The sequence below is a fragment of the Pteropus vampyrus genome, unplaced genomic scaffold, assembly GCF_000151845.1.
Source record: "Pteropus vampyrus isolate Shadow unplaced genomic scaffold, Pvam_2.0 Scaffold68, whole genome shotgun sequence".
Taxonomy (NCBI): domain Eukaryota; kingdom Metazoa; phylum Chordata; class Mammalia; order Chiroptera; family Pteropodidae; genus Pteropus; species Pteropus vampyrus.
The window spans coordinates 1,273,464-1,286,171 of NW_011888849.1; the positions used below are offsets into that span (position 1 = coordinate 1,273,464).

The following is a 12,708-nucleotide window of genomic DNA, read 5'->3' on the forward strand; positions in this document are numbered from 1 at the left end:
TGTCCTTTGCAAATATTTCCTCCCAGAATGTGGCTTGTTTTCTCATTCTCTGATGATGTCTTTTGCAGAACATAAGTTTTTAATTTTAACAATGTCCAGTTGATCAATTATTTCTTTCCTGGATCATGATTTTGATATGGTATCTAAAAAGTCATTGCCACCCAAGGTCATACAGATATTCTCTAACGTTAACTTCTAGGAGTTTTATAATTTTTCATTTTACATCTAGATCTCTGATCCACTTTGAGTTAATATTTGTAATTGGTGTAAGGTCTGCATCTAGATTCATTTCTTTGCATGTGAATAACCATTTATCCCAGCACCATTTGTTGAAAAGACTATCTTTGTTCCATTGTATTGCCTTTACTGCTTTGTCAAAGATCAGTTGAATATATTTATGTGGGTCTGTTTCTGGGCTTTCTATTCTGTTCCATTGATCCATGTGTCTATTTTTTGACCGATACCACATTGTCTTTATAACAAATCTTAAAGTCAGATATTATCTGTCCTCTAACTTTGTTCTTCTCCATCCATACTGTGTTGGCTATTTTGGAGCTTTTGCCTCTCCATATAAACCTTAGAATCAGTCTGTCAATGTCCACAAGACAACTTGCTGAGATTTTGAGGAGGAATGCCTGAAATCTAAAGATCAAGTTGGAAAGAACTAACATTTTGACAATATTGAGTCTTTCTATCCATGAATATGGAATCTCTCCATTTATTTAGCTCTTCTTTGATTTCTTTGATCAGAGTTTTATAGCTTTCCTCATAAAATTCATGTATTTTCTTAGATATCTACTTAAGGTTTCAATTTTGGTGCTAATGTAAATATAACATAATGTAATGTAAATGAGATTGTATTTTTTTATTTCAAATATCACTTGTTTGCTGCTGGCTGTTATGGACATTGTGAGAAGGTGGCCATCTGAAATCCAGAAAGAAAGTCTTCACAAGAAACCAACTATGCTAGCACCTGATCCTGGACTTCTAGCCTCTAGAACTATGAGAAAATTAACTTCTGCTGTTTAAGCCATTTAATCTCTAATTTTGTTATGGAAACCTAAGTAGACTAATATAGATATTGGTACTGAGAGTGGAGTGCTATTGTAACAAATACCTAAAATTAGGGAAACAGCTTTGGATCTGGATAATGGGTAGAGGCTGGAGAATTTTTGAGGTGCATACCAGAAATATGAATGTATTAAGGGCAATGCTGGTGAGGTCTCAGGTGGAAAAGAAGAACATGTTATTGGAACCTGGAAGAAAGGAGATCCTTGTTACAAAGTGGAAAAAAAATACGCCTAAATTATGTGAATGTTCTAGTGTTTTGTAGAAGATAAAACTTGAGAACACTGAAATTGGATATTTAGCTGAGGAGATTTCTAAGCAAAGTGTTGAAGGAGCAGCTTGATTCCTACTGACTGCTTACAGTAAAATGAGAGAAGAGAAAAATGAATTGAATAAGGAATTGTTAAGCAAAAAGGAATCAGAACTTAAAGATTTGAAAAATTCTCAACTTGTCCATGTTACAAAAAATTAGAAAGCATGTTAGCAAAAGAATACTAAGGATGTGGCTGAACTATCACTTGATAAAGAAATTTGGGGATTATACCAGCAGAAACACTGACAGTTTGAATTGAAGAAGACAGAGATAGGACAAAGTAAGTCTGTTGAACTTCTTAGATCCTACAGGACCAGACCACAGAGCTAATGACAACTATGTGCTATTCTTCAAGGAAAGAGAAGAACCATCCCTAAAGTAATTCCGAGATCATCAGGGTTGCCTCCTTGGTTCAAAAACTGAGGCATTGTCTCAGTTTCAACAAGTCAGAAGGCAGCCACCCTGGGAGTGGGAGCCCTCTAAGGCAGAGATGCAGAGGTGCAACCCCACCCCAGGAGTCTAGAAGGTGAAACAACAAATGAAAGAGGATTAGTCTTGAGCTTTAAAATCTAATGAAATTTGCCTTGTTAAGTTTTAGACTTGATTGGAACTCATCATCTCTTCCTTCTTTCTCATTTCCCCCTTTTAGAATGAGATTATGTACCCTATGCCTATTCCACCATTCTATTTCAGAAGCACATAACTTGTCCGGTTTCACAGGTTCACAGCTGAAGACAAATTTTGCCTCGGGATTAATTATACCTGGAATCTCACCCACATATTAGATGATATTTGCATGAAATTTTGGACATGAGACCTTTGAGTTAATGTTGGAACAAGTTAAGATTCTGGGGGTTCTTGGGATTAAATAAGTGTATCTTGAATGCAAAGACATGAATTTTGGGGGCTAGGATCAGAATGTTATAGATTGAATTGTATCCCTCTAAAATTCAAATGTTGAAGCCCTAACACCCAATGTGATAGTATTTGGAGATGAAAACTTTGAAAGATAATTAGATTTAGAAGAGGTCATGAGGATGAGGATCCTCAAGATGGGATTAGCACCCATATAAAAAGAGAAAGACATCAGAGCCTCTCTCTCTGCCACATGAGGACACAACAAGAAGGTGGCCATCCATAAACCGGGAAGATAGTTCTCACCAGAACCCTACCATGGTGGTACTCTGATCTCAAATTTCCAGCAACCAGAACTGTGGGAAAATTAATTTTTGCTGTTTAAGCAACTCAGTCTATGGCATTTTTTAAAATGGCAGCCCGAGTTGATTAATGCACTGGTAAATAAGAATGCTATTGACTTTTGTACATTAACCTTGTATCTGAAACCTTGCCATCGTTGCTAATTAGTTCCAGGAGTTGATTTTTAAAAATTATTCTTTTGGATCTTCTACATAACATGATCATGTTATCTGTAAACAAAGATGGTTTTATTTTTCCCTTCCCAATCAGTATATCATTTATTTCCTTTTCTTGTCTTTTTCCATTATAAAGCTGAAAAGGAATGGTGAAAAGGGACCTCCTTGCCTTGTTCTAGATCTTAGTGGAAAAGCTCCAACACTAAATATGATGTTAGTAGTAGATTTTTTGTAGATATTCTTTATCAGGGTGAGGGAGTTCCTGTCTATTCCTTGGTTTATTGAGTGTTTTTATCATGAATGGGTGTTGAATTTTGTCAAATGTTTTTCTTATATCTATTGATAGAATGTAATCTTTCTTTTTCAGCTTGTTGATGTAATAAATTATATTAATTGATTTTTAAATGATGAACCAGTCTTGCATACCTGGGATAAACCCCATTGGTCATAACATAGAATTCCTTTTGTAAATTGTCGCAGATTCGATTTGATAATATTTTGTTGAGGATTTTTGCATCTATGATCATGAGGGATATTGGCCTGTAGTTTTCTTATCTTTGTCTGGTTTTCGTATTAGGGTAATGCTGGCCTTGTAGAATGAATTCAAAAGTACTCCCTCTGCTTCTACCTGAAAGAGGCTAGAGACCTGGTACAATTTCTTTGTTAAATGTTTAATAGAATTCACCAGTGAACCCACGTGGGCCTGGTGTTTTCTGTTTTGGAAGATTATTAATTATTGATACAAAGATGTAGGTCTATTCAGATTATCTATTTCTTCTTGTATGAGTTGGCAGATTGTGTCTTTCAAGGAATCAGTTCATTTCATCTAGGTTATCAAATCCATGGGCAGAGTTAGTAACACTTTTGTTCCTTGATCCACATGTTAATTAGAAGTGTGCTGTTTAATCTACAAATATTTTGGAATTTTCCAGCTTTGTTGTGTAATTGATCTCTTGTTTAATTTCACTGAACTCTGAGAGCACTCTATGGTATCTATTCTTTTAAATTTGTTAAGATGTGTTTCATGCCCCAGAATGGGGTCTTTCTTGGTTAATGTGCCATTTGAGCTTAAGAAAGTATGTTCTGTTATTGTCGAAAGAGTCTATAGATGTTGACGAGATCCAGCTGATGAAAGGTATTGAGTTCAATTATGTCTTTATTGAGTTTCTGTCTGCTGGATCTGTCTGTTTCTAATAAAGGGGTACTGAAGTCTGCAACTAAACAGTGGATTCATCCATATCTTCTTGAAGTTCTATTAGTTTTTGCTTCATGTATTTGACTTTCTGTTGTCAGGCACATGCACATTAAAAATTGTTATATCTTCTTGGAGAACTGACCCCTTTTTCATTATGTAATGCCCTTCTCTTTATCCCTGATAACTCTGTTCTGAAGTCTGCTCTGCCTGAAATAGAGCCACTCTCACTTTTTTGATTAATGTTAACATGGAATATCTTTCTCCATCACTTACTTTTAATCTTTATATTAAAACTGGGTTTTTGAAACAACATATAGTTGGATATTGTTTTATTGATCTGCTCTGACAACCTGTCCTTTAACTGGTGTTTTTAGACCATTGATGTTTAAAGTAATTATTGATATACTGAATTAATATCTTTCATGTTTGTTAATGTTTTCTATTTGTTGCACTTGTTCTTTGTTCCTATTTTTGGGTTCTACTCTTTTTCTGCCTTTTGTGATAACTGAGCATGTGTATGATTCCATTTTCTTTCCTTTCTTAGCATATCAATTATACTTCTTTACATTTTTCAGTGGTTACCCTAGACTTTCTAATATATATTTATAATTATTCCAAGTCCATTTCCAAATAACATACCATTTCATGGGTAGAAAGAGTATCTTGTAATAACAAAATAATACTAATTCCTCCCTCCCAAGCCTTGTGTCATTGCTGTTATTAATTTCTTATAGACATATATAAGCATATATATGTGAAAGCATACACAGTAGAATACATTGTTGCTATTATTTTGAACACATCATAATCTATTAGATGAATTAAGAAAGATACAAGTTATTTTACCTTCTCTGATACTTTCTCCAGTGCCCTTCCTTTCTTTGTGTAGATCCAAGTTTCTGACCTATGTCATTTTCTTTATCTCTGAAAAAAGTTCTTTTAATATTTCTTGCAAGGCAGATCTACTAGCAATAAATTTCCTCAATTTTTGTTTGTTGAGAAAATATATTCCTCCTTCACTTTTGAAGGGTAATTTCACAGGACATAAAATTCTAGGTTGGTGGGTGTTTTTCTCTTGACACTTTAAGTATTTCATTCTATTCTCTTCTCGCTTACATGGTTAACGAAGACAAGTCAGATATAATTCTTATCTTTGTTATTCTAGGTATCTTTTCCTAAGGCTTCTTTCAGGATTTTATCTTTAATTTTCTGCAGTTTTTATATGGTAGGCCTACGTGTAGCTATTTTGGCATCTATTCTGTGTTCTCTAAGCTTTCTGAATACATGGCTTAATGCCTGACATTAATTTGGAGAAATTTTCAGTCATTGCATCAAATATTGCTTCTGTTCCTTTCTCTCTTTTCTCCCCTAATATTCCCACTGCATGTATGCTGTACCTTTTGTAGTTGTCCCATAGTTCTTGGATATTCTGTATATATTTTTTTCAGTGCTTCTTTCCTGTTTTTCTGTTTTGGAAAAATAGTTCCTATTGACATATCCGCAAGCTCAGAGATTCTTTTCTCAGCTGTGTCCAGTATACTAAGTCCATCAAAGACATTCTTCATTTCTGTTAGTGTTTTTGATCTCTAGCATTTTCTTTATTCTTTCTTAGATTTTCCATTTCTCTGCTTACATTATGATCTGCTCTTTCATGTTTTCTACTTTATCCATTAAAGTCCTCAGTATATTAATCATAGTTTTTTTTTAATTCCTGGTCTGATGATTCCAATATCCCTGACATATCTGAATCTCATTCTGAATCTCATTCTAACACTCTATTCAAACTGCGTTTCTTCCTTTCAGTCTGGCTCCCTCTGAAGTTTTAACTTTCAGACTTATCCACACTGAGTCTTCAGCAATTCCTCAAGTACAGATTAGGTTTTCCTACCACAGGCAGTGGTTCCTGCAGAGGTTTCTGCTCCATTAAGTTGTAATTCTCTGTATCTGCCTGTCTCTCCAATTTTGGGGGCAGTAGTTTGCCCTATGATTGTACTTCTCTGACAAATTAAAGAAGGGTTGTTGATTTTTCAGTTTTCTCAAATTTTCACTTGTTAACATAGAGTGACAACTTCCAAGCTCTTTACCTGCCAGACTAGAAACCAAAGTCTGTGTTCACTTTTTAAAAATATATCGAGCTATATATATATATTTATAATCTGTTCACTTATAAGTTGTACATATTTATATGTATATGTAATACTTTAATAAAAAAGACTTTTTTAAAAGTCCAAGTACCTTGTCCTTCCTCCATAGGAAAACAATTTCAAGCCCTTAATCAAAGATAATTTACCACTGTCACATTAGCTATAATTCTAAAAAACCTTTGTTACGTAGTCATTAACAGATTTAAAAATGGCAAACTAGAAAAAGAATCAGAAGCATATTTCTTCTTGGCACTTACAGTTGTAATAACTTCCAGGACTCAAAAGAAAAGGACTCTTCAGAGTGGCAGGTTGGAAAAGCTTCATCGAGCAAAGTTAAAGCGCTCTGATGCCAAAGAGAAAAAACTGGGTCATTTCTTTACTATACAGATTAAAAAGGGAATGGTATTCCCATTTTTCCCTCTATTCTGATGCAAATCTGTTCAGTTGGAAGTCTTATATTAATAGCTTCAAGTAGCTCTCAGTGTGGGTCCAGGTTAATTTCAAAAAGGCTGAGGTACTGCTTGAGGGCAGGAACTACTTAATTTACCTCTTTATCACTCACAGATTTAGCAAAATGAAAAGTACAAGCTAATAAGACAGTCTGTATATTTCATAAAATAAATAAATATGATATGAATCAAGCACTCTGTGTGTCATGTGATTTTTGGAGGGGAAACAAAAGGAGGTGTAGGTAAAAGGATCCTAGGAATATGTTTGGTAGAGTCATCGAACTGAAAAAATTAGGCTAAGAGGTTAACTAAACAATCCATGCTAATGTCTGTAATCAAGACTGTACTTTAACCAGCTCTTAGAAAGAGGCAACATGATTGACTATTCACTATGAATGGAAATTTCCCCATCTCCCTCAGTAATTCACTTTAATACTGATTTTACAATTCTTGATCTTAAATTGCTTCCTCATATCATAGTTACAACAAATTCCTCCTGAAATAGACCAAAGGTAGAACTGAAGAATACTTGACCTTCAGATACTGAGCTTGAAACAGCTCTTGTTCACCTATCATAAAACAAAAAGGGTTTCCTGAGTTCTATGTAAAAATAAAACAAAAGAACTAACAACAACAAAAAACAAGGGTGCTCTATGATTTATAAAGGCTGAACTTCATTTCCTGATTTCCAAGAAAACTCAAGAGGTATTATATGGCAATTGTAGTTTCAACTAAATAGCTAAACTTAAGGAATCGGTGGAATGATGGACCAATGCTAACATTTCTAAATGTTCCCTCCCAAAAGGCAGATTTTGAGAAGTACAGTTCCAAGATCCCTTACTCTAAGAGCATCATGTTCCAGTATCTTTGGTTTTTTGAGTTATAACTAATGAGAAAATTGTGTGAAGATCCCTAGCTACACCAGAGGTCAAGGCAATTCATGTTTTAATCAGAGTACAGAGTAAGCCTATTAAATTTAACATTAACAGTTAGACATGCTTACAACTCCAGTCCTTAGTACATCCCTTCTTGACAGTGTATGAGTAACACATGGACATAAGGACAGAGAGCAATAAAGAAAAAGAAGAATAACTGTATAAAATCTAATATAAAAGCAAAGAATCAATTTGTCCTTGGATAAGTATCCAAAAACGTGTGGAGTTTCCTCCTATGTTACGGTACTTATCACACCATATTGTCAAGTATCTTTTTATAGTTTTTTCTTCTATGAGCTTCTTGAGGGCAGGGATACATTTTTATATTCCAGCACCTAGCAGAGTGCTCAGAACATAGATGATGTACAACAAACGAAACTGTGCTAAGCAACCCCTTTAATTTTCATAATAATTGTATAAGGTAGGTAATATATTGGTACTTTTATAAATAATAAAACTGGGAATCACTCAAATTAAAGAATGTGCCAAAGTCACATAGCAGTGCAACTCCAGAGTATACACCCTTAATAACCATACTATACTATCTGGATAAATGAACACCTGCTTTGTTCCGCTTCAGTCTCAGTTTTCAAAAAACTAATTTTATTTATCTGCTCACTCAGATATTATCTGCATTTGTGCCTTCTGTATCAGGATGACTACATGAGCTCAATAATTACCAGAGAAATATAAGATGTGGGAGCCAGGCAGATGATTTTAGGAACTAAGCGTCATTTCTAAACTTTCAAAGTCTGGTTACTATTAACATTAATTAATTTATTTATAAATATAAGTATACTGAATTTTTTAATTATAAATGATTATACTATAATTTTAGAAGACAAACTGGATAATTTATAATATAGCAAGAATAGAAAGATGAGAATTCTTTTTAATAGAAAACTTAGGGCTATGAGCTTAAACTGGCAAGCTTCTTTTACAGATAAAGGATCAGTAAGTAGTTTATATTAGTTTAGCAAAATATTCAATGCAAAAGGATTTATATTACTATATTATGCCGGTGTCACACCTATATGACCCCGAGTCAATAAAATAATAAGTTTATAAAACAAACATGAAATTATTTAATCTTCCATTCTGCTTAAAACAACCATTAATTAATCTTTCAGTATATCTCAGAGTATTATACAAACAGAAATCTTCTGTTCAGATAAAAGTAGGACTTTTAATAATGTATAACAAGATGGTACTTTCTTTCATATCAGACCCAATAAAGGATGTAAGGCAAATCTTACACTTATCTAATCATCTTATTTATAATTTCCAAACATACACACGTATACACATTACACAAAAAATTAATTATTGAACTGTCAGACATTAATGGAAATCCAGTGAGATTGATTCAGTACTACCGTTAAGTTTTCAAAACATGAACAAAATGTAATAAAGCTGTAGAAAATCAACACACTTTTCTCCATTTAAATAAGATGTTTAAAATGCCAAAAAGGAATTGACATTTATCTGCTCATTGTTAACAATGATTACCTCTAATTTTCAATTGTTTGGAATATAATAGAATCATGTATATAAAAAAAAATTATCTTTAATTTTTTAAAGTTTGCTTACAGTGATTGAAATCAAAACATTTGGTCGGAATTTTACATACCTTAAAGGTAGAAAGTCCATAAAGTCTTGTGGTATGAACAGTTTCTTGGGAAATATTTGTGATGTTAGTTATAAAGTCCTCAAGATATTTGCAAGCTTGTTCCAGGTGTGTTGTGTTTATGATAATTTGCACTAGCTAAAAAATACAAAATAGATTGGTAAAATACATGTTACATGTACACAAAGCCATTTGTTTTTATTAAAAACATGATTATAAATTTACATATATTCCCACCATCTTCAGTTACAGTAGTTGCCCCTTTTCTGCAGGGGATATGTTCCAACACCCCCAGTAGATTCCTGAAACAGTCACTAGTACTGAACCTTATGTGTTTTTTCCTATACAAATATATCTGTGATAAAGTTTAATTTATAAATTAGGAACAGTAAGAGATTAACATCAATAACTAATAATAAAATAGTACAATTATAATATTATACTGTAATAAAAGTTATGTGAATATAGTCACTCGTTTCAGGGGATCTCTTGCTGAAGTCTTCGTATAGGATCAATGCTTTCTGGTGCAACATATTGCTGTCAGTCAGAACATGTTTTCCATTCATGTCTTCTACCCACAAATTTAACATCTTTTCCATCTTAACTTATCACACACTGTGGCCTTAACTTTTGCAGTCTGAGGTACAACAGCAAAACTAGCACACTGAGACAAAAGCCGGACAAAACAGGCATTCACTTATCCAGATAGTATTGTACAGTAACTATATTCTGGAGTTAGGCTGCTGTGTGACTTTGGCACATTCTTTAGTTTCATTTCCTTTTTCTTTTTCACAGTTTCGCAGACAGAAAATTGGTTCTTACTATAGAGCTTAGCAACCTCACAACACGATTTTTTTCTTTCCTCATTAATTCGAGCATTTTCTCTTTTTCACTTAAAGGAAACACTTTACAGCTTCTCTTTGGCAGAGCTGAATTGCCAGTATCAATACTCTTGTGCTTTGGGGCCATTATTATGTGAAATAAAGGTTACTTGAACATAAGCACTGGGATACCACGACAGTTGTTCCATAACTGGGACAGCTGCTAAGTGACTAACAGGTAGGTAGCATACACAATGTGGATACACTGGACAAAGGGATGACTGATGCCCAAGGTGGGATGGAGAGGGACCGTGCGAGATTTCATCATGTTACTCGGAATGTGCACAATTTAAAACTTAAAATTGTTTTTTAAATTGTTTATTTCTGGAATTTGCTATTTAATATTTTTGTACTACAGGTGACCTTAGGTAACTGAAACCATGGATAAGGGGAGACTACGGTATCTATTATTCCTCATGTAAAAACTGTTTTTTGTCACATTGCTTGAATTTATGCTGATACTTCTTTTATTTTAAAACAAATCCACTTCCATCAATAAATTTAAAATAGAAAGCTAGTGTTAAAGGATGATGTTCAGCAATAACAATTTATAACAGTTGTTTCATACAATGAAACATTTAGCTATAAACCTACCTCTGTCAAACCTATATGAGGTTTTCTAATAAGGTTCAGTAAACAGCTATTCAAAGTTCTGGTCAGCAGCAGATTTGTAGATTTTCTAAGCATGTCATCTATTTCTGTTGAGCTATAAACAAAAGTTGATATTATTAAGCTTCCACCAGGGTACAGTTAGTCAGCATCCCAAATAATTTAATACAATTTAGTAAAATCATTTGCTCCACCTCATTTCTTTATATGTTTAAATAAATTTACAGTCACCCATAGTTATTAAATCACGAATTTCAATATAATTTAGCTTCACAAAAGGGACATTTTCAATAAAGTAGAATACTCGCTTATGGCATAATTTATATGTATTCAATTAACATTACAGTAAACCATGGGGTACTTAGTATAAGGAAATAAAATTATTCTTATATTATGACTCCATTGTGGGACAGCCACTTTCAAAGACACTTCATATACAACTATAGCTAAAATTACTGTTAAAATGTAAATTGATGTGAACTCTTTCCAGATATAATTAACTACTAGATGTAATTTTAGCATAACTAAGATATCCATATCCACTGAGATTTTTTAAAAATTCAAAGAAATATATTTAATAACCTTACACTAGTTTTAATTTGGGTAAAAAAAAAAAACCTATGTTTCTTAACATTGTAAAAATTTCTAGGCTAGCACCAAAAAGCTTATTACTGTCTCCTAACCACTAGGTGGAAAATGATACTCCAAACAAATGGCATCCAGAGAAAAGCAGGTGTAGCCATACTAATATATCTGACAAAACAGACTTCAAGATAAAAGTAACAAGAGACAAAGATGGACACTTCATAATGATAAAGGAGAAAATACACCAAGAAGATATAATACTTATCATTATATATGCTCCCAACCAGGGAGCACCAAAATATATAAGGCAACTACTAACAGAACTAAAGAGAGAAACTGACAAAAACAATTATAGTAGGGGACCTAAATATCCCACTGTCAGCAATGGACAGATCATCCAAACAGAAAATCAATAAGGAAGTAACATCCTTAAATGACACATTAGACCAACCGGACATAACTGAAATTTACAGAGCCTTTCATCCCAAAAGATCAGATTATACATTTTTCTCTAGAGCACATGAAACATTCTCAAGGATAGACCATATGTTGGGACACAAAACTAGCATAAACAAATTTAAGAAGACTGAAATCATACCAAGCATATACTCTGAACATAATGCTTTGAAACTAGAAATCAACTGCAAAAAGAAAGTGAGAAAAACCACAAATATGTGAAGATTAAATAACATACTACTAAAGAATGACTAGGTCATAGAAGAACTAAAAGGAGAGATCAAGAGATACACAGAAACAAATGAAAATGAAAATACAACATATCAAAGCTTTCGGGACATGGTAAAAGCTGTAATAAGAGGAAAGTTCACATCGTTACATGCCTATCTCAACAAACAACAAAAATTTCAAATAAACAACCTAACATTATAACTTAAAAAAGAAAAAACTGGAAAAAGAAGAACAAATGAAGCCCAAAGTTAGCAGAAGGAAGGAAATAATAAAAATTAGAGCAGAATGAAATGGAGAAAAGACAATAGAAAAAATAAATGCAACAAAGAAAAGATCTTTGAAAAGATTAATAAAATTGACAAACCCTTGGATAGAGTCACTAAGAAAAAAAGAGAAAAAACAGAAATAAACAAAATTAGAAATGAAAGAAAAGTTATGACAGATATCACCGAAATACAAAGCATCTTACAAGAATATTATGAAAAATTACATGCCAGCAATAACCTAGAAAAAAGGGACAAGTTCTTAAAAATACACAACCTTCCTAGACTGAATCACGAAGAACTGGAAAATCTAAATAGACCAATCAACAATAAGAAAATTGAAACAATTATCAAAAACTCCCCCAAAAGTAAAAGTCTACTACCAGATGGCTTCACTAGCGAATTCTACTAAACATTCAAAGATGACTTAATAACTGTTCTTCTCAAACTTTTCCAAAAAAAAATTGAAGAGGAGGCAATACTTTCTAACTCATTTTATGAGACCGACATTACCCTGATACCAACACCTGGTAAAGATAACAAAAAAAGAAAACTACAGGCCAATATTTCTGATGAATA

At 33.2% G+C, this 12,708-nt stretch overlaps 1 protein-coding gene across 2 annotated transcripts in view; it reads right to left on the reverse strand.

Annotated features, from left to right (window-relative positions):
• EXOC6 (exocyst complex component 6) overlaps window positions 1-12,708 on the reverse strand; it is a 175,533-nt gene that overhangs the window by 73,683 nt on the left and 89,142 nt on the right. For both annotated transcript variants that reach the window (XM_011361567.2, XM_011361566.2), the window contains exons 16-17: window positions 10,580-10,691; window positions 9,108-9,242 (exon numbers count right to left, since the gene is read on the reverse strand). In XM_011361567.2, coding sequence (XP_011359869.1) covers window positions 9,108-9,242; window positions 10,580-10,691 — 247 coding nt within the window. The remainder of the gene's footprint in view (window positions 1-9,107; window positions 9,243-10,579; window positions 10,692-12,708) is intronic.